The sequence below is a fragment of the Gymnoscopelus microlampas genome (genome assembly GCF_963454915.1).
Source record: "Gymnoscopelus microlampas genome assembly, chromosome: 21".
Lineage (NCBI taxonomy): Eukaryota > Metazoa > Chordata > Actinopteri > Myctophiformes > Myctophidae > Gymnoscopelus > Gymnoscopelus microlampas.
Window position 1 is genome coordinate 17,378,464 of NC_139958.1, and position 23,177 is coordinate 17,401,640.

Here is a 23,177-nt window from a genome sequence, read left to right on the forward strand (position 1 = left end):
GATTAGACAGCGGTCTGTTATTGGCCTCCTTATCCTCCCTTATCCGCAACGCGTTGGGAGCTTGTAGGTCAGCTTTTTCACACAGGCGACACAGGTGTGCGACGAACTGGCGAACAGTGTCCTGTTAGAGCTTTGACACGATGGTGCATGACCTCACATGTGGAAGATGATCTTCATCTCACGTGGAAGATCATCTTCTACATCTGGAAGATTGTGTCCTTCTTTTTCACATATTCATTCCTTCCTGTTCCAAGACACAAGAGACACGTCGGGAAACCCAACATGAAGAGAGAGAACCAACCGAATCCGTTTGTCTTTACTTCTTAGTGTGTGTGTGTGTGTGTGTGTGTGTGTGTGTGTGTGTGTGTGTGTGTGTGTGTGTGTGTGTGTGTGTGTGTGTGTGGGGGGGGGTTGCGTGTGTCTTTCTGGATTGTCTTATCTGGATTTATTATTGCGAAAACGTGTCTTACTACCTTGTCAACATTAACGCCACTGACAAAACTGTAACAGTACGTTTTTGAATTGATCAGAGAGAGAAAGAGGGAGAGAGAGAGAGAGAGAGAATCTCCACCCTCATACCTGGCTGCTTATCAAGGTGTGTCACACTTGGCCGCGAGCCACAGTCATCAAACCTTGAACCAAGACTGACAACTCGAACCCACCCAAACACACCCTCGCCTGGGTGGGACACCCTACAGCTGGGTACTGCCCCCGGATACACTTTAAAACCATCAGTGAGAAATTAACTCTGAGAGCGTTCAAATGTAACCAAATGGACCCGTGAGGGTCCATTTGGTTACATTTGTACACTCGCAGGGTTATAAATGGATGCACTTGTCTTACACTGAGCATTTTACTGTGTAGTTTAAACATTGCTTGTAAAAAATAAAACGAGAATCTGTAAAATTCAAAAGTCAATAAAGTGATTGAGGTCAAGTCAGTTTATTTATATAGCACGTTTAAAAACAACAGTACCGTATTTTCCGCACTATAAGGTAGTTGACCCAAATTGCTTACCAAGAGACAATAGCAACATATAAACCATAGTCCATTCACAAAGCAATAATAAAAGCCTATAAACATGATCAGAAAGCACATGGATAAAACATAATATGGTAGAGTATGTTAATACAATATTATCTAGTACACCTGCAGTGGTTGGAGGTGGGTCTCCCTACTCTTCCACTGAGAAATGTAGACCCTGGTGTCGGGTAGGACACTTACTGGTTGACAAGAAGTACAGCCTGAAGCTCATGAGTGCAATATATGCACTATCCTAACCAAGTGGGGATTCCGTCTTGTAGATGTGTGGTCTCTCAGGTTTGATATAAAACGTACAGACCGCAGGTTTAAATAAATGTTCTAGTTTAGTTCTCCTCTCTCTCACGCACGCACGCACGCACGCACGCACGCACGCACGCACGCACGCACGCACGCACGCACGCACGCGCACACACACACACACACACACACACACACACACACACACACACACACACACACACACACACACACACACACACACACACACACACACACACACACACACACACACACTCCTAAGTAAACTGATCAATCAGGCAGACAAACCATGGCAGGATATTAACTATCACACCCCCCCCCCCTCTCTCTCTCTCTCTCTCTCTCTCTCTCTCTCTCTCTCTCTCTCTCTCTCTCTCTCTCTCTCTCTCTCTCTCTCTCTCTCTCTCTCTCTCTCTCTCTCTCTCTCACACACACACACAGAATCAAACTCTGTCTCTTTCTTTGTGGTCAATGGAAAGGTTGTAGCTAGGGTCATCACCATGTACACAAAAGCATCGACACCCCCCCTCACACACACACACACACACACACACACACACACACACACACACACACACACACACACACACACACACACACACACACACACACACACACACACACACTCCCCCTGGGGTCTCATCTGGCTTGGTAAATTAGTTTCAGTCCGTCTCTCATCATGAATGGTTCTCTGTCCTTTCTGAGGCCTGCAGTGAGTATCACAACATGCACTTTATACCTAGAATATTTCATTAGTAAGTTATACCGACAGTAGATTATACGCTCAGTGGTTAATAGTGTTGGCAAAGTGAGCTACATTTAATATTATGAAATGTTTAAATGATGGTGAGCTGCTTTATATCATCTTCATTTCGTCTTTAATGATTACAGTACGTGTTGGAATGGGCTGGTGAGATTTTGTTTTATTTAAAAATATGTGACGGTAAAAATAAAGTTGGTCTTTGTGAAGACATGGTATTGACTGAAGTTGGCCCTTATAGCATGAAGATGCTACATGTGATCTTTTTTATTTTTAAGCTGTTATAAATTATCCATTTATTTCCTTTGCCAGGTTGGTCTCATGACATTCTCTGTGTCAAAACATTATATCAAGTATAGAGTCTAACTTATAGGCTTCTTAATTGGAGACAACACAAAACACTGTTTTAGTGATAAACTGATTAGATTACTTACTTGACAGTTATAGGTTGGCTTATTAGGTCAAATTCAGACCACATTTTATGCTTAATTATGCTCGGTTATGGTATCACGTGTTGGAAATGACAGATCTACAAGCTCAAAACGCGTCACATCCGTGACTTGTTGTGAGCTTTTAGATGGGATATTTTTTAAACAGGGCTTATGTGGTTAATTCATAATGATATTTTTGTATGTTAGGGTCCCGGGGAGAAACTAAAGTTCTCCTTTGGGTCCCTGGGAGACACTAAAGTTCTCTTTTGGATCTTGAGCAGACAAAAAGTGTGGGAACCACTGCTACTACTACAACAACTGCTGTTGCTTCTGTTACCACCATCGCTACCGCTTCTACTTCTACTATTAGTATTACTAATTTAATTCCATTAATTCCAGACATTCTTAAGTCCGGGTCACTCTTTGTTTTCAGCCACACCCAGGAAGAACACTATCATTATTTCTCTGATGTGTGTTTTATGTGTGAATAGTGTGTAGTTCTTTTGTTAAATCTTTTTTTTGGGGGGGGGGGGGGGGTTACCCCCTTTTTCTCCCCAATTTAGTCGTTATGCCAATTATTCACCCCCACACATGTGTGTGTTGTCACTGCTGTTGTGCCCTACTGACTCAGCCTGCCAGTGAGGAGCCCTCATCGGGAGGTAATAGAGCCTTTGTCCGACTCCTCCCGTCCAACACTCCCCGCTGACAGTCTCAGCCCATAGGAATACGTGTATTGTGTGTGTGTGTGTGTGTGTGTGTGTGTGTGTGTGTGACTGTCGGGAGCTAATTTCGAAAACTGCTGGACCGATCATCGCCAGCCTTTGTTTGCACGCTGCCAATAGGCCACAGAGTTGCTTCCACAAAAATAGTTTTCACTTCATTTTCACATAACTTTCATTTTAGAATAACAGTCATTGGGGCTTTGATCGCGCTGAATCCTTGCCCACATTTTTGGGTCAATGTCATGCATACGTTTGGTCACATAAAGTCTGAGATATATAGACATGGCATCTGACCACTTCTCTTCACTTTTCCTGATCTCTTCCTGAAAGCCCCCCCTTTGTTGTGCCTGATTTGCCTAGGAGAGAAAAGAGGCCAATTCGCACCTGGCACCGTTTCACACTTGGCAAATCCCCTCCTTTGTCCGTGACAATGCTTGGACAATTCACTGATGTTTCACTGAAGTGCCATTAGCAGGGTCTCTGAAACTTTGGAATGTCACATCTGTGCTGTACATTGAAGCCAAGTCCGAGATCCACATTGGAGCCATGATGTGTCTATGTGTGGATCCCGAGATCCACATAATGTCCTAGTTTTTAACCTTCAAGAGTCCAATCAGTTGAATTGTCTCTCCTTCTCCTTACAGGCATTAAGGATTCACACAGACAAAGAGGTGTTTCCTCCACTGCTGGAAAAACTACGGCAGCTGCTAGAGGATAAAGTTCACATCCTACAAAACTCTGCCGCTGAAGACTGGCAGGTACTGTACCTGAAAGACACAACTTTAGTTTTATTCCTTCTCTGACTTGTTCTCTACAAGTATCAACGACCGACAGACAGACAGACAGACAGACAGACAGACAGACAGACAGACAGACAGACAGATAGCATGACACCTCTAAAAGAAAAATACTCGTATGATGATTATCAGCAGCTTAGAACAGAAATGGAGTGGAGAAACCAGAGTTCACCAGGAGGCTGTGGGTCTGATGTGTCTGTTCATGTGGGTTCACATGTGGATCAGTCAACAGCAGATATTCATCACCAAATGCCCAACTTCACACAGTAAAATCCTCAGTGTCAATTTTACTGTGGGGAGTGTACAAGTATAACCAAGTGGAGGGTCCATTTGGTTACATTTGTACATTCTGAGTTACACATAGATAAATGAACTCTGAGGATTTTACTGTGTCTACATTTCTCTCCAGTCTCTTTCTATCTCTCCACTTGTTGCTCTTTCTCACGCACCCTCCTATCTTTCACAATCTAGAGCCAGGATATCCCTTTACAAAGAGAGCATGAACATGCTTGTTTTTAATTTTGACAGACAGTAGGAAAGCTGGAGGAGAGACAGACTGTAGGAAAGCTGAAAGGGAAACGGTGTAGGAAAGACAGACAGGAGGAAAGCTAAGAGGGAGACACCGTAGGAGAGACACACAGTAGGAAAGCTAAGAAGGAGACAGTGTAGAATCAAAGTCAAAATACTGTACATATCAATTTGGGCGGTCCTTGACATGAATATGTTTGAGAACCCCTGCTATAGAGAGCAATGACGAATGTGATTTAGTCTATGAGTCCATGAGTCACTCAGTGTGGAAAGGATTAGATCATGACCTATTCCCTTCATTCAACCAAGTCAGGACAAAACAGGACTTTATACCCAGACATGCTGTCATTTCCTTTTAATTTCATATCTGTCTTCACTTGTCTTTGGTGAAGACATATCTGTCTTCTATCTGTCTTCACCCTTCACTGTACCTGTGTCTCTCATTCAGTATGTCTCTCATTCAGTCTAATCCAAGGTTCAAGGTTCAAGTTTGTTCTTTATTGTTACATCTTATGTACAGGTACTTATAAGAGTAAAACTTATGTTGGTTTGGCTTCCTTCAGACAATGCAGGAGCATAGGTAATAACAACAGAATAATGATAGAAATCGTAAAAAGATTTAAAGAAAAGAAAGAGTGCAAAAAAGAGCATCATCAAATGTACATGTGCATTAAAATAAAACGTGGTATATTGTATACACCAACAGCACTTTTTTCCTCAGTAGCTGCCACCTAACTTTGTGTAAACAACTTCACAGTATATTCTATATACAGCAGATTCAGATACAGTGGTTCTCAAACAGTGTCCCGAGGCACACTGGTGGGCCTTGAGAGTGAGACAAGTCCAGGTGGGGCTTTGGGATGTTGGGATGCCTTTGGGATCAGCTATCCATAAGCTCACAACCAGTGGTGGACAGTAACTCAAGTACATTTACTTGAGTACTGTACTTAAGTAAAGTTTTGGAGCATTTTTTGTTTTGTTTTGTAGCTCGTGGATATGCTATTTTCACTATTTCTGAACATTTCTGTATATATTTTTGACTTGAATTTCTGAAGATTTTTTCCCTTTGAATACTTGAGTATTTACTTGAGTTGGCTCTCGACTTTATGTCGCAATCCATCCGTCCCCTAGACATGATTGTAACACGACCACTGCCTACAACGCACATTTTTTAATATTTGTGAAAGTATGAAATACAGAGTTCATACTTTCGTTCTGAGGCGTGTGCACTGTAAAAAATACAAATCTTTATCTCATCTCATTATGCAGGAATGTCCCATTTCAAGTTTTCAAAATATATACAAATCTTTTGAAAATAGCAGATCTACAAGCTCACAACGCGTCGCTTAAGTGGTTAATGTATGTTTAGTAATACAAATCTAAATCTAAAAAGTAACTAGTAGCCTAACTAAAGTTTTCAAATAGTTGTAGTGGAGTAAAAGTATAATATTTTCCTCAGAGATAGTAGTGGAGTAGAAGTAAAAGTATTGAAAATCGGAAATACTCCACTAAAGTTCAAAATTGTACGGTACAGAACTTGAGTAAATGTACTTAGTTACTTTACACCACTGCCAATGTGTAACACCTCAACCTGCCTGCATCAAACAAAAACAGACAAAAACCTGTCATGACCACACACCCCTCATTATTTAATTGAAGGTTATGTTTGACAGATGGATGGATAATTATTTTTAATGGACACACAGCAAAATCCAGAGTGTTAATTTGGTTCCATTTGTACGCGATCAGAGTCCTATTAACACTGAGGATTTTTAGTGTGCATGCAAATGATATCAGATCAAGTCGGGATGGGCCTGGCTTGAAAACACAAGTTATTTTATGTTGGTAATATGTCGATATGTCAGCTTGAAGTGAACAGTCTCTCTCTCGCTCTCTCTCCTCCTCAGGGTGTGTTGTTTGAGGACGTCTCAGACAGAGGAGGTGTTTGGAGCTACACTGTAGAGTGCCAGGAGCTGACCTTTCACCTCCAGCAGCTACACAGTCAGACAGAGCAGGAGCTCACCAACATACACACACAGTAAGACACACGCACACACACACACACACACACACACACACACACACACACACGCACACGCACACGCACACACACACGTTTTTAAGATTTTTACGTATTAAATATGTACCGGTGACCGCGCAAGTTGGCAACGATGTAAATGGGGAACGATGCAAGTTGGGAATGCTTGCCCAACGCGGTTCTGCAGGCTCCAGGGAGCCCCCGGACCCCACTTTGAGGTCTGCAAGTTATGGGGAGGTCCGTGAAATTAAAACGTTTGAGAACCACTAATATAGGTTATGATGTTGTGGTGTGAGGTCTGGTCACATGATGTAGTTTCAGGTGGTGTGGTGTGGTGTGGTGTGAGGTTTGGTCACAGCAGCTGTTGTGGAACAGATACAACACAAACTGTGGGATTTTGTCCTGTATATCCAAACATCAGTATGTTCAGTTCCAAGGATCAACCTCAAAGGATCCAGCCTGTCTCTGCCTGTCTGATTGTTTTATTATTTTAGGCATTTAGCCTTACACAGTAAAATCCTAAGTCTTAGTGTGTGTGTGTGTGTGTGTGTGTGTGTGTGTGTGTGTGTGTGTGTGTGTGTGTGTGTGCGTGTGCGTGTGTGCGTGTGAGAAAGAAAGGGAAAGTGAGATTAAGAGGGATATACACACTCACAGAGAGTGGGTGTCAATGTGTGTGCGTATGTTTTTAATGTTTTTATTTCATTGTGTATGCAGCTACAGTATGATGGGGTGTTCAATACATATGAACATGACGTGAATTGGTCTGACTCTGACCTTTATGCTCTGGTGTGCATGTGTCTTTAGAACAGATTAAAATATGACAAGGAAAACGTAAGAAAACAGCAAAAATTATTCTGAAGAGCTCATCTCATTTGAGAAAGTTGTGCTGTAGATCATCCATTTATTGATTGCACACAGACAGGCAGTCAGGGAACTTAAAGGGATAGTTCACTGCCGGAACCGCTGCCTACGGGTCCACTGGAAGAAGCATAGAACAGCAAAGGTCCAAGTTAGCTCCCTTGTGCAACACCAAACGTTATGTCATATATTTCTCTGACACATGATAATTACAACTAATGAATCTTTTTCTTCAGAACTGTTCATTTCTTAGAACTTCACAGTCCAAATTGGGCTTATATTCAGTAGAGGTTTCACAACAGCAGTTTTGAAGGCATTAGGAAAAACTCCAGTTTCAAGGGTTAGGGTTAGGGGGTTAGGGATAGGGTTTTAAATACTATTGAAGAACTTCTTAATGAGTATAGAAAGAACAGGGTCAACACAAGAGTAAGATTTGCCCGTAGCTATCCTGCAATCCGTTATTCTTTGTTCTATCCTACAATATTATTTGATATTTGTCACATGCAAGACAAGACAAAACAAGACAAGACAAAACTCAAGATTTGCCAACACACACACACACACACACACACACACACACACACACACACACACACACACACACACACACACACACACACACACACACACACACACACACACACACACACACACACACACACACACACACACACACACACACACACACACACACACACAGAGAGAGAGAGAGGATTCCCATCACTGCATCATTGGCACTTTCCGTGACTTCAGGTGGATCAAACCCCTTAGGGCAGATTAATGAATCTTTTCAACAAAACATCATGTTAAATGTAACAAACTGCCCCACCCTGCATGGATCAGAGGATCACACTCCCAGTGAGAGAGGATTACAGGATCGTTGCTCTGCCAAAATGCTTCTTTGCCCTGCGTCTTAACCACATGCTTATTATTATTATTTATATTATTGTGGTTTTTGCCCCTTTTTCTCCCCAATTTAATCATTATGACAATTAATTCCTCCCCACACACATTTGTGTGTTGTCACTGCTGTTTGATACTTTTACTTAAGTAAAACATGTGAGTACTTTTTCCACCACTGTATCTATACAATATAGGTTACGGGCTCCGGTGGCTGATTTCCCACATCAACTGTAACATATATATATATATATTAACCGATGTGTATCATAAGGGCATCTCTACAGTAACACACAAATACCCCACACTTTTCTCCAAATGAAAGTGTCACAGCGCACAGAAACACCCACACATTTTTCACCTCCAATTATGAAGTGAAACGTGTTTGTTATACATCCGTATAATTATAGTGTCCTATTTACACATTTCTGTAAGTAAGCACCTAATCAGAATAGCTTGACAGCTGGTAGGGTGAGCGTGGATTTGTGTGTGCGTGCGTGTGTGTGTGTGTGTGTGTGCGCGTGCGTGCGTGCATGCGTGTGTGTGTGTGTGTGTATTTCACTGTATAGAATGTACATGTGTGTCACATTTTAGCTGAAAGCTTGGATATGAATTGCTATATATTACAGAATAGGACGCTTAAAAAGGAGACTGCATAAATACATCAAAACACACTCACATACACAGACAAACACACGTGCTTCTTTACTGTACTTTTAGGATGGCAAGTTTATAAATTAAAAATGTATCTTTTATTTAAAAAAAAAACCTGCACCGAAAATAGCCGAGTTACAAGCTCACAACGTATCGCGCTGCGACAAACAAGATATAAAAATGCACACAGACATAGATGGAACATAAATGTATAAAACCATACCCCACACACACACACACACACGCACACACACGCACACGCACGCACGCACACGCACACACACAATCAAACACTACCCACTCACACGTACAGAATAGCGGCAAATGATAAGGGAGCATATTGTCGGAGGCAGTGTTTGATGGGTTCCCTGACAGCTGATTGGAGTGTGTGTTCTCCTCTCAGAACCTCTAATCTGTTGTGATGTGATGAGTTCATTCAGCGCCTCTATGTGTTTGTGCACCCTGTCTGTCGCCAGCAGCCCCCGTAAGCACGTGGAGAAAGAAAAGTCCTCCTTCTGACAGTTCTGTTAACGCATTAAGACCTGGAACTGTGTCATTTATAGATGTGCGCTAAAAAGCATTATTTTACACTTTGGGCTATTCAAAAATAGCAGATATACAAGCTCGTAGCGCGGCACCGAGTGCCGCGCTACGAGCTTGTAGATCTGCTATTTTTGAAAAATCGTGAAAATGTTTGCAAATCTTTGAATGTATATATTTTTAAAGCAAACATTTTTAACTCAAATCCACTGATATAGAAACATACGTTTTTCATAATACTGTTGAGATTTAGGAGACATGTAGAATCGGCTTCAGGTCTCAATGGGTTAACGCACAACCACGCACGCACGCACACACACACATGCAATCGCCTTCACACATGCACACAATACATGGCAGTTACAGTACAGACATTAATGCATGCATAGCCGCACGCACGCACGCACGCACGCACGCACACACGCGCGGGAAAGGCAGTAGACACCCTTGAATTTCTCATTAACAAAATGTTAATAATTTCCCCCTAAGGCCTTTTGTTTTTCATGCAGTTGTTTTCGTGTCAGTTGCATTAATTTGCCTTTCCTTACATTTTGATGTTAATTTCTTAGCATATCCATCAAAGGTTTCCTCCAAATGAGCTATCTATCTATTTCCTATTTCAGCAGACAAAACCCCTTCCACCCGCTGCTTGTTCTCTGTGGGCTCGTTCTTGTTCTGTTGCAGAGATTTAGCTCCCTCAAGTGGGGATATTTTAAAACTGCACACGGATACCGTTGAGCAGTCATTCTGCATCAATACTGTATCATAAGGGACCAGTCGGGGAGGGTCATGCGTTTCTAATTTTAGTACAAGGTAGGGTCAGCTAATTTTACTTTGAATCCAAGGGAGGGTCATGCAATTTTGAATTGATAAAATAGCGATTGATATGGGCACATTTCCTACTAATGATGACCCAACCAGGTAAACCTGTACAGTTTCCCTTGAAATTCTAACTCCCATTTCTGTGGAATTATTTAAGGGAGGTTTTAGTACATCAAGGTAAATACAGGCTTTTATTTGATGTATGATGACGCATCAATGTTGTCAGTTACTTGGAAGTCGGCTGTCTGACTCGGAGTCGGATGTCCGACGTACGTGTGTAAAACTGTCATCCTTGAGTTGAATTTCCTTTCTGTTGTCACGCACATTAACAGTATCCACCATCGATAAAATAGAACATAATACAAATCTTCACTTTCCTACATTACTAAATGCATGGTCAGGGACCACATGCAATACCTCCACGGACCACCAGTTGAAAACCCATGATGTAGGCAACAGTGTAGTCACCGTAGTTAATAATTATGGAATTCAATAGGTTTCCCACATGTAAGTTTAGAACACTGTCCATTCTGCTACCACTACAGACACTACACTGTGCATTTAGCAAGACTGACTACAGTAATGTTCTAATCAATGTGGAAAGCAAAACATTGGACATATTATCAGTTTTAAATGTCATGTTGTTGTATTTGATGGGGAGGGTTAGGGGTGTCAAGATAACACTAATTTCACGATACATACATGATGTTGGGCATATGATATTGATATGATACATTATTAATGTTCTTTTCTCATGTATCATCAACATTGGCCATCATCTTTAGTTTAAAATAACAATTATAAAGCACTTTAAAAAACAATTACAAAGTGCTTTGTACACACAAACAAATACATTTGTGCAAGCTTAAGGGAGAAGTGAAGTTCTCACTAACTATAAACCCATTGTTTCAGAGGACAGATAGACACTAATATAACAAATATAATATAATATAATATAACACTGCATAACTATAAATTCCACAAACCTCATATTTCTGTCATCTGGACTTTACGAACCAAGTGCAGCCTAGTTATTTCCAACAGCTCAAAAAAATCTATAATACCAGATACAGTTACAGTATAATACCATGTAAACAATGTTAGATTAGATGTAGGCCTATTTTAGAGTGCAGACTGGCATAACTGCTTTGACGCATGTCACATTAACGAGCGTCAACGAGCATCAGCTGACACACAACACCTCACCTCTGCAGTGCTTTAAACTGAAAGTGACTGGAGTCTGTTTCATTTCTCTCCAAAATATCTTGAATATGATGGAAGACATGATTAATAATTACTGTGATTATGATAAGCTTTACATTTCGTATCATACACCATACAGTAAGAACTCCTATAACTTTCACCGGCAAACAAAAATAAAGAAAAGAAAAATAATTAAAAAAATATTACGATATTACAGTATGACATCTTGACAATACCTATCGTCACATTTTAATACCACGGTAGGCTATATCGTGACACAATATATCGTGACACTCCTATAGGCGGGGAGGGTTAATCTTTTTTTTTTAATCACTTGGGGAGGGTCATTGATTTTTTTGTTTTAGTCAAAGGGAGGGTCATGGCATTTTAGATCAGGGCACATATATTTTCTCCAGGGGTACCCTTCTTTAAAAATCGACCTGTCCCTAAGTATCAATACTGCAATGTAGAAATACTCTGTTACAAGTAAAAGTCCGGAATTCAAAATTGACTTGAGTAAAAGTACAAAAGTATTGACATCAATATGTACTTAAAGTACCAAAAGTAAAAGTACTCATTATGCAGAATGTCCCATTTCAAGTTTTCAAATATATCAAAACCATTTGAAAATAGCAGATCTACAAGCCACAAGGTCACAATGCGTCGCATCGCGACGCATTGTGAGCTTGTAGATGGGCTATTTTCAAATGGCCGAAATGTATATAGGGCTGAAGTGGTTAATGTATGTTTTGTAATAATTATCAAAATCTACAAAGTAACTAGAACTAAAGTGATCAAATAAATGTAGTGGAGTAAAAGTACAATATTTGGATCCGAGATGTAGTGGAGTAGAAGTAAAAGTATTGGAAATTGGATATACTCAAGTAAAGTACAAACAAATACCTCAAAATTGTACTTAAGTAAATGTACTTAGTTACCTTCCATCACTGCTCCTCACTTCGCATACACACAGTAAAATCGTTAGTGTTAATTTAACTCTGAATAGAGTACAAATGCACTCCGTGACCTGTGCATCCACTGTTCTTACTTAATCCTCTCAATCAGTAAGTAAGTGCATCCACTGTACTCACAGGAAAGCCCCACCAGTCACATAGTTTACACATGAATGTTTGCCTGTTGCTGACTTAGGGAGGAGTAATTACAGGCTGCCATCAGCCGCTTGTGTGTCTTTGACAACACGGTGTATTTGCTTAAGGATGTAATGCTTTTGAACGGTTATGTAAGTGGGGTCAGAGAAGCAGCCATGTGACTTGAGGGAGTTGCTGGTTTAAATAATTTTGGGGGAAAAAACCTGTGTGGGAAAATGTCATGAGCTACATTCAACCTTCCAATAACAACTGCTGCTGAGGAGGCGCCCTCGAGCAAGTGACTTAACGACCAACAACTGCTCTGTTGCTAACAGTAACAGTCTGTGGTCTTGTACTAACACTGTCATTCATCAAAGGGACAGCTATGTTAAAATGATATACATTCATTGTATTTTGCATTATATGCCTTTTTCCGTTCTAAATTTAGAATAGCCAATTGTTTACCCCTTTCTTCCCACGCAATGTTTGTGTGAAGAGGTGAATGGAATGCACACTGTGAAGTGCTTTGGAGAACGGCACTGTATACATGCTCCATTTCAACCCATTAAGACCTGAGGCCGATTCTACAAATGTCTTCTAAATCCTAACAGTTTTCTGAAAAAAAAAGTTTATATATCAATGTTTTCATTGTCAAGGACCACCCAAATGTATATGTATTTGGCCGCCGACCCCCCATCTCAAAATATGTTGTACCAGGGCAGGGACCCCACAGAAGCAAAGATTTGAGTAAAATAAAATCGCTTAAAGAATACATACACTCAAAGATTAGCAAAACCTTTCACAATTTTAAAAAAATAGCAGATCTACTAGCTTATAGCGCGGCACCAAGTGACGTGCTATGAGCTTGTATATCTACTATTTTCAAATAGCCAAAGTATAAAAAGACACAGGTGCTTTCCCTGTGTGTTTTAATGTGTTAACAATGTTTTTCTTTTTTTACCCCCATTTCATCTCACATTATTTGCTATGAATTTCACTGTTTGATGAATCGACTGGGTATTTGAAAGAGCTAAACTCTTCCTTGTCTCTCCTCAAACCCATGGTTTTGTCACCAGGCTGTGTGAGATCGCTGTGCGCCAGCAGCAGGTCTCCTCTGAGCTCTCAGACCTACAAGAGAAGAAAAGACACACGGACCAGGAACTGAAGGGAAACCACGAGCTACACACCTGTACTGTAAGTACAGCTGGGCAATATATTGATTATTGATATCGATATTGTGATTTGAGACTAGATATCATCTGGGATTTTGCATATCATAATATTGTGATATGGCAAAAGTGATTTGTTTTCCTGGTTTTCAATCACTTGAGCCTTATTTTTATAGTCAGAAATAGTAAAAGAAAATGGCGAAATAGCAGGTCTACAAGCGTAAGTTTTGAAAGATTTAAAAGAAACATGTTATTATCATCACAATACAATATTATTGTCACAATATTGAGTGATATGTGATAGTGATATTTCATTTTGTCTATATCCCTAACACATCAGTACACTTAACTCTGTAAAGCTCGCAGCGTGCCACGAAGCGACGCATCGTGAGCTTGTAGATCTGCTATTTTCACAAGTTTGGGTCCTGGACAAACGTCCCGGGCAAGCGTCCAGATTTCTCTTTTAGGGTGTTGAGCTGAACATTTTGGGACTACTTGTGTTGTCTCTCCTTACAGTTGCTGTTGCACACACGCAGGGAGCTGCAGGCTCACATCGCTGAACATCTCACCCAGTCAGAGCGACTCGTGTTCCAGGAGAAGGCGCTGAGCGCGCTCCGCGACCTTCTCACACAAGACCTGCACGAGTACCAGGAAGAGACGCAAGAACTTCACAGCTTCACCGTGAGAATATTAAGAGACTACTACAGGTCTGTCTGTCTGTCTCTCTGTCTGTCTATAGTGTATATCTATCAGTGGCTATCAACCAGTGGTCCGGGGACCACCAGTGGTCCTTGCGGAGGTTCCAGGTGGTCCCCAGCTGATGGAGAGTTGGTAACCAAATAGACCCTTATAGATCTTTGACTCTTGAGAGTCTAAAATTAAACCAAATGGACCCTTAACGGGTATGCATTTTCAGAGCATGTTTATTTAAATGATGTTTGTTCCGCCGTGGATCACTGGAACTATCATAGTGTACTTTAAGGTCTTATTTGTCGGTATCAGAATGAAAACAACATCTTTCAAGGTTTTAAAGAAAAAATACCATGAAATTGTTTCTACATTAATTGTTTGGGGGCCCACTTGCAATATCCTCACGGCCCCCGGCCCACAGGTTGAGAATCCCTGGCATAAATAATCGTAATCATCAACGTTGTTTCCTTGTTCAGGTCAGACAAGGAGCAGATCTCCACAGCCAATCAGAGTGACCACAGTATGCAAGGCATGAACGACAGCCAACCAGGAAACAACATGGTAATTAAAAATAGAACTTCTGAGTGAAGTGATTGATCACTTCTATGTGTTATTTTTTCTTATTCTCTTATCAGTAAGCTGATGTTTTTATTTGCAATTTGTAGCAGGAGAATGCTACACAACTCAGTTGGGCTTTATCCCTCATTTTGATGCTAATTAGATTTTTACCATGAAGACTGAATTCACTTTGCTTAAAACAGCGTACAAGCTTAATTTTCTTAAAGTTCCCCTCGGCTCAAAAACATGCCTTAACTCCTCTTGGAAGCATGACTGATGCAGATTTCAGAACAGAGACTTTTTCACATTCTTCCACTGGAGGTGTGGAGCTTCTCTGTACTGTCCTCACATCAGACCCACATAGTTGTTGTCTCCGCCAGGAGACTATGTTTTCGTTCTCGTCCTTCCGTGTGTCCACCAAGCTAACATTGGTCAAGCTTCACGTGACACATGACAATATGTTGAAAGGGTGTGCTTTGATTGGCTAGCGAGACGCATGATGAAATAGAGACCAATAAATAGGTGTGTCACTTCAAAAGATCATTTATATCTTTTGAAGTGAGGTAAGACAGGATTAATCAGGAACAGTACTGGCGGAGACCTGTGCTCCAAGGAGCACATTTTCTAGTTAATATATTGTTTTACCAACAAGGTGCCACTTCACCTTCACATCTTAGCTCTTCTTCAACGTCTAATCCACTCGTAAAGTCACCTTGGTGGTAATACAATCATTTAACTATGGGAGCTTGATCCAGTGAGGACTTTTCCATTTTCTTCTATCCATGTGCGTGCCAGTGTTGATTTTGACGGCACATTTTTATTTAGTTTTAGTCATATTTTAGTCCTCTGAAATGTTTTAGTTTTTGTCTAGTTTTAGTCGACTAAATATCATAAGATTATAGTCGACTAAATCTACAGTTGATTTAGTCGACTAAAATGCATTTTGGCGGTGCCTTGATGGTGTCGTAATGGCTGATTTTACACTTGGTTGCATGCTGAAAATAGCCGATCTACAAGCTCACAATGCGTCGCAGCGTGACGTGTTATGAGCTTGAAGATCTGCTATTTTGTAACATTTTTGCACAAGCTACTTCCTCAACAATTGAGCCTGCTGTGTGACGTAATCCTCGCAAAGTACCCACTTGGTGAAACCTGAAACCATTTGTCTTTTGATCAGTGTGGTGGGTTGGGGCCTGAGAACTGTGGTATTTGCATGTTTTAATATTCATAAATCCAGAATATCTCAATGAGGGCAAAATTGTTTTCTTTTTCCTTTCTTTGTTTTTCGTAACGTTTATCTGTGTTAAACAATATTGATCATAGCTGAGTATTTTTTACATACTTTAAAATGTGTCTTGTCTGGAGGTCATCTTTAATAGTGTGTAAGACACAATTTTATCAATTTTCTAGTCATGCGACTTGGGATTTCTCTGTTTTTACGGGGTGGGTCTATAGCCATCTAGAAATGGGTCTGTCGGCCTGTCTGTCTGTTCAGAGTTAATCTTGCAAACCAATGGATGGTGCACAAAATGTCTTGTGCACTCTGCCAGGAGGTCAATGAACTACCTACCCACATTTTTTACCATGTTTCTTTAAAATTTTCTGATGGATTTGGTAGCTTTAATGTTACTAGGACAGCACCAGCCTACTTGGGGGCCATGCATGTCGGGAACGATGCAAGGCATAGGCTATGCGGCACAAAGGCTATACGAAGCCTGGCCAATAAGTTAAGCCGACGGGTCAGTGGAGGGTTGGATCGGCTAAAACCTTGCCCAAGTCATAGGCGACTGACGTCACATACTGGCCACTGACGTCACATACTGGCCACATTATTATTAAGTCTGTAATTCACATGGAAGCCACACGGTTATTAGACGCTTCTTTGTGGGCTTGTTTGGCAGCGATCGCCCTCATGTAAGTTCTTTCTGTTGCTTTTGGAAGTCATGGCTGCCAGTTCCCACCTGATGTCATGTGGGAGTGCCGACTGCTCCAAACCGTACTGAATAACTGCTAGTTTGCATAACGTCTTCATACTAGGACCTAAGTCTAAGATGTACATGTCATCTGCAGGTGTGGGATCTTTGTATCCTCCAAAGAGGATGATACGATCCCCCACCATGCAACTGCAAATAGATGTCATCCCAAACGGGCCTCTCCCCCTGGGCTCAACCTTCGTCCAGGAGAAAGTCTCCGGATTGAATTTCCACAGATCATTGAAGTTCTTTAGGAAGTTGTCACCACCAAATATGTACAGCTCTCCATTGTAGGCAAAGGCTGAATGATGCCTGCGTGCTTCTGGAAGAAGCTGCTGTGCGGAAGGGGTGCTCAGCCAGCAGTTGGTCTCTGTGTCAAACACTCTGATGTTGTTATTGTCGACCATGTCGGACGTGTCGAACAAATCTGTGTGGCCTCCAAATACATACATCTTTGTACCGATGATGGTGGCAGAGTGATATACTGAAACAAGTGCCAGAGTGCCTCTGGTGTTAATTAAAGACCATATCATTTTGGTGGTGTCCAACTTGTAGATGTCATTAGTGCATTCAGTGTCAAGGTATCCTCCATAAATATACATGACCTTCCCCAAGTTACAGGCTGAGTGGAAGTACATTTCCTCCGGAACAGTCCCAGAAACCCTGGGCGCGAACCATCTGTGGGTACCGACGTCAAATGCATAAAGAACGTTGGACAAAGGACACCCTCCCCAGATATAGGTGACATCATCTATGAGCACAGCTGTGTGGTCCTCACGCATGGAAGGAACCTCACGATGTTCTCCTCCGGTTGTCACCTTTGGTAACTTCCTCCAGCGCAAAGAAACTGTGTTGAAGATGTACACTGAAATTTGATCTTCGTCGTACGTGCAGGGCCCTCCAAAGGAGTATATCTTGCACCCCACTGCTACAGCAGCTTGATAGGTCCCATATGGTCCTTTCTCCCTGGCAACTGCCCAGCACAACATCACTCTAATGATCTCCTATTACTTTATGTCTCTCCCTCTCTCAGACCTTGTCTCCGTTTGTCTGTCTCTGTCTGTCGTCATATTCAACAGCTGCCACCCCTTATATACCGTAGGCTGGTCTGACGTCAAACGCAACACAAACCGTTGCCTTGCATGCCAAACAATGCCGATTCGCACAGGCATTTTTGAATAAAATGTTATTTGAATCTGTATGGTAGAGTATGTTCAGTAGAACTAGAACATGTGCAGTTGCAGCTTGGAGGTGCTCCATTCAGACAATTAAACCTTGGTGTCAGGTAGGACACCTGCTGGTTGACAAGCAGTACCACGTCCCATCAACGCATCTGTACCTCAGGGATTGTTTTTCGGCCCATTATTATTCTCCATCTTCATAGATGATGTTGTGGAACAGTGTGAGAACAACATATTTCTGTATGCGGACAACTCAACCATTTTTTTCGCAATAACATCATCAAATGGGCCTGAGGTGGCTACGTCCCTAAACAAAGACCTGGAAAACATCCGGAAGTGGGCTGATGCCTGGAAAGGTCACTTTCGAGTCCAGCAAGTGTAAGGCTATAATCCTGTCCAGAAAGAGGAACCCATCTCGCCCAGATCTCTTCTTTGGGACCACTAAAATCAACCTAAAATCAAGCTCAGCGAGCAGATGGAGGTTCCTGGTCTTTGTATAGACAGTAAACTCAACGTGGACCAGCCATCTGTCCAACATCTGTAAACGTGCTGGACTTGGAGCACTGCGTAAGCTGGCCAACAAGCTTGATGCTAAAGGCAGAGCCAACATCTACAAAAACCCAGGTCAGGAGTATTATGGAGTACTCCTGCCTAGCCTGGATGAATGCCTCTCAGACCACTCTCAGGTAGCTAGACATCATCCAAAAAAAGGCTTTAAAAATCATTGGGTGGATGAGGACTTTGCCCTACAACAGTATGCCATCAGTAAGCTGGGTCATCGTCAAACAGTCAAGGACATTTAATCATCAAACATTCAGTTTATATACTGTATACCCCTGACCGAATAGCTGCAGATCAGTGATAGGTTCTTTGAATGTTATTCATAAAGCCTGAATTTGCCCAAGCTTAGAAAGAAGTGCTGCCTGAAGCACAACAACTCCACTAGACAATCTGGGATTCCCTCTTCGCTGAGTTGCTCTCTCACGCAGGACATTGGTTTAAAACTTAGTTTTAAACCAATGTTTCAGACTCAAAATGGCTCCCGTTCGCTGACTGAGTAATAGTGCGTGCGTACGTGCGTGTACGTGCACACGCGCGTGTGTGTGTGTGTGCGTGTGTGCATGTGACTGGCGTGGGTCCAGATGTTGTCAGTCTTTGTCTCAGACAGTTGAAGTCGAGACAGAGGAAACATCTGCCTGTTCGTATGGCTCTGTCTGTCTGTCACACACACACGCACACACACACACACACACACACACACACACACACACACACACACACACACACACACACACACACACACACACACACACACACACACACACACGCACACAGATCTTTCTGTGAATCCTTGTCTAAAGTGTCTTCATGACAGGGAAACATGTCATATACGTGAGAGCAGATGAGCAGTTAGAGCGTGTTACTGTACTTTAGTTTTTATCATGACAATGTGTAGACAGGTTGAAAACCAACACATTGTAATAGGAGAGACAGACAGTTAGGAAAGCTGCACGAAAGCTGAGAGGGAGACATTGGAGGAGGGTCAGACAGCTGAGAGACAGACAGCAAATAGGAGAGACAGACAGTAGGGAAGTTGAGAGGGAGACGGCATAATAGCGACAGACAGTGGGGAAACTGTAATTTGTTTAGCAGATTGGGTTAATCTGGTGGTGGAAAATGAGCATGCATAATCCCATAATTTATAATTCAACCTAGATTTTGAACAAATAGATGTGTGGTTAATTTACCAGAGCGATTCTTGCTGAATTAATGCACTCATTAGATTTAATTGAAGACCATTCATTTTAAGATTATCATTTGAATAGCTATTTAAGTAAACAGGATTGTCACATGTTGCAGCTTGAGTGTCAATGCTCTACTTTGCATAACATTAAAGTCTTAAAGATTACTTCAAATGTCCTACATTTGGATCAAACATAGATTTATATGAATTAGCCTTATCATAGACAGTCGCTAGACAATAGAAGATGAGTTAAGATGGAAATTAATCACTCTGGGGACAATATTGTTCATAACAGGCAAATACTGTACATACATCCACAAAATATGAAAGGAAAGGGATAAAAGAAAATTTCAATCCATAAAAATAAACTGTATTCTTTACATGAAATCATTTCTGTACACAGTCAAATCTAAAATCTAAAATGTTTGTGACTGATAAATCTAAAATGTATCGTAATTTATTTGTAACTCTGAGAATGTACTGATGTAAATGACCCAAAGGGTCCGTTCGGTTACATCTGTGCATTCTCAGAGTTAAATGAACACTGAGGATTTTCAGTTCATTAATGTTATTTGCAGCGGTACGGCGGAGAACAAGGCGGGGACATATTGCTAAGCAGATTGGCGAGGGGACAACCTCTGCAAGCCGCGTATGTGTCCAACACACCGCTGTTCCTGCTAATTGGTTTGCGTTGTTGTTGTTTTGACACAAGTTCTCTCCCTGATGGAACTGACAACTTAAAAGAGTGGTGGCCCTGTGAGTGTGTGTGTGTGTGTGTGTGTGTGTGTGTGTGTGTGTGTGTGTGTGTGTGTGTGTGTGTGTGTGTGTGTGTGTGTGTGTGTGTGTGTGTGTGTGTGTGTGTGTGTGTGTGTGTGTGTGTGTGTGTGCGTGTGTGCGCGCATGTGTGTGTATTTTGAGATTTTCTGTGTGCATATGTTTTATCTTGAACTGAAGTTTATCCTTTACTTACACTATTAGGCTTGCTGGATGCTGGTGTATTGTAGACGACTGGCCTCTTACACACACTGCATCCCATTCATCCTTAGTGGTCAGAGTTCATCCTATAATGACAGCCAAAAATAATAACATTAAAAACCATTAGCCGATGGCTAATCCCACCATGACCTGTAAACATTTTAATACCTCCATGATTAGCCCTGATCCCCCCCTAGACCCTGGCCCAAACTCACATCACTGTCCCTGGGGCAGGATGCCTCGGCGAGCCCCTGGATTAAGGGCCCGAAGTTAAAAACCTGGCTACTGGCCATCTCATTTTCAAAAGTAGCACTAAATGGAATTACTCTTGTGTGTGTGTTTTTTTTTTCTGCGATTGTTAATTAAACTTGGATTCATTTAAGTGGCTTTTCAGACCTAAATGAAAACTGTTATTTTATTTTTGCCGTGAGTGAAGTGGGAATTTGGATTTGGTAATGTGGGTGTTTACGAAGAAGTGTGTGTGTGTGTGTGTGTGTGTGTGTGTGTGTGTGTGTGTGTGTGTGTGTGTGTGTGTGTGTGTGTGTGTGTGTGTGTGTGTGTGTGTGTGTGTGTGTGTGTGTGTGTGTGTGTGTGTGTGTGTGTGTGTGTGTGTGCGTGCGTGCGTGCGTGCGTGCGTGCGTGCGTGTTGCATACATACATACATACATACATACATACAGTACATTCACATACCTTATCTATGCTCTGCTGTCTTTGAGAACATGTTTGTTGTGAGTGGGGGGAGGGTGATAATTTCTCAGATGAGAGCAGATGTTGCTTCTCAAGAGGGATTCATGTCTGGAGAGGAACTCTCATGAATTTTGTATGAACACGGTCTGTCCTAACTATTGGTTTGGAAGAAAATGTTGTTTGGTTTGAAAGGGCTGGTATTTATAATATCAATATGTATATAAATTAATTCTAACAAAAGAGATAACAGTAAGTTATCAGAACACATCAGTTTTTTTATATTTCATTCAAACAGTTGTTACTGTTACTAATGTACTAATTTATTGATGTTGTTGTTTTTATTCAACCAGGTTTAGCTAATTTACTCCTTAAAGCGGCACTATGTAACTTTCTTTAATTAATAAAATGTAATTTTCTCCAATTTGTATGGTAGAGTATGTTAATACAATATAACTTATACAATTGGGGTGGTTGTATTTAGTCTCCCTGCTCTTTTATTGAGACATTCAGATCGTGTCAAAGGTCATGTCTCAACTAGACACAGGATCTGACACATTTTTTTACCTGATGGTCAAGATTCAATTTATCCCCTGAGCAAGCAGGCTCAATGATAAAAACGTCAGCACTTGCGCAGGAAACCAGGTTCAAATCCGGGATAGAAGAGGAAAGTTACATAGTGCAGCTTTAATATGGTTAGTTTCATTCAAACAGGTTTTACTGTTATTTACTGATATTTGTATTTTCTTGTTTCTAATTGACAGTTTTTGTATTGTTACTTGTTATTCTTTATTACGTTTTTACTGTTACTCATTTACTTTTTTGTTTACTTTTTGTTGATGAGGTAGAGTGAATCAGAGTCTTAACCACTTAAATCTACAGTATATACAGAACTTAGTTGACCGGGGTCCCACAGTGCTCTATACTTGGCCCCCTAATTCTTTCTCCTGCAAATCTTCGCTGAAAACAGCCAATCATTGCAACACGTTGTGAGCTTGTAGCTCGTAGCTCTGTCAGCTTGTAGCTTTGCTATTTTCGTTGAATGTTCGCCCCCCAGAATAGGGACACTAGAGGTACATTTTTGTCTCCACCGAATCATCACACTCTTTGTTCCGCAGACTCACGATGTATTGTCAAGCTTGATTTATGCTACAAATGATTACATTAGCAGACATAGGTCGGGATTAGCCTGAAATCCCAACTAATCGCTTCTATGTTCTTTTGGATTCCTGCACTCCAAAGGACGAACGTACTGTAGCAGCATTCGGTCTGGATTCCAGGCTAGGTTTGGATGGGGCCGAGCTAAACCCGATAATAACATGTTTAGAAAGTCAAAAATATCGGCCAGAATCACACAACTCCAAATGTGTTCTCAGTGAAATGCATTAATTTCAAATTGTCTGGACTAATCAAAACTTTAATAGAGGAGAAACCCAGACCGTCTTCTGTCCTCAGAGTCAAATATGTTTCACTCTAGTAATTGTTTTAACCACTTGAACGCTAGCATCCTTATTCTGTGTGGGACATTCACCGAAAATAATTTGCTAACTTTTTTCA

The 23,177-nt window shown here is 41.3% G+C and overlaps 1 protein-coding gene and 1 long non-coding RNA gene across 2 annotated transcripts in view; both read left to right on the top strand.

Annotated features, from left to right (window-relative positions):
* Nucleotides 1–23,177, top strand: part of LOC311038063 — a 332,539-nt gene that overhangs the window by 293,590 nt on the left and 15,772 nt on the right. The gene's annotated exons all lie outside the window — the stretch shown is intronic.
* The window catches only part of LOC311038057 (uncharacterized protein), a 51,830-nt gene that overhangs the window by 13,007 nt on the left and 15,646 nt on the right, over nt 1–23,177 (top strand). The window contains exons 2-6 of the mRNA XM_084047362.1: nt 3,860–3,973; nt 6,448–6,578; nt 13,720–13,837; nt 14,329–14,519; nt 14,979–15,063. Of these exons, the coding sequence (XP_083903488.1) occupies nt 15,025–15,063 (39 nt within the window). The 5' untranslated portion in view covers nt 3,860–3,973; nt 6,448–6,578; nt 13,720–13,837; nt 14,329–14,519; nt 14,979–15,024. The remainder of the gene's footprint in view (nt 1–3,859; nt 3,974–6,447; nt 6,579–13,719; nt 13,838–14,328; nt 14,520–14,978; nt 15,064–23,177) is intronic.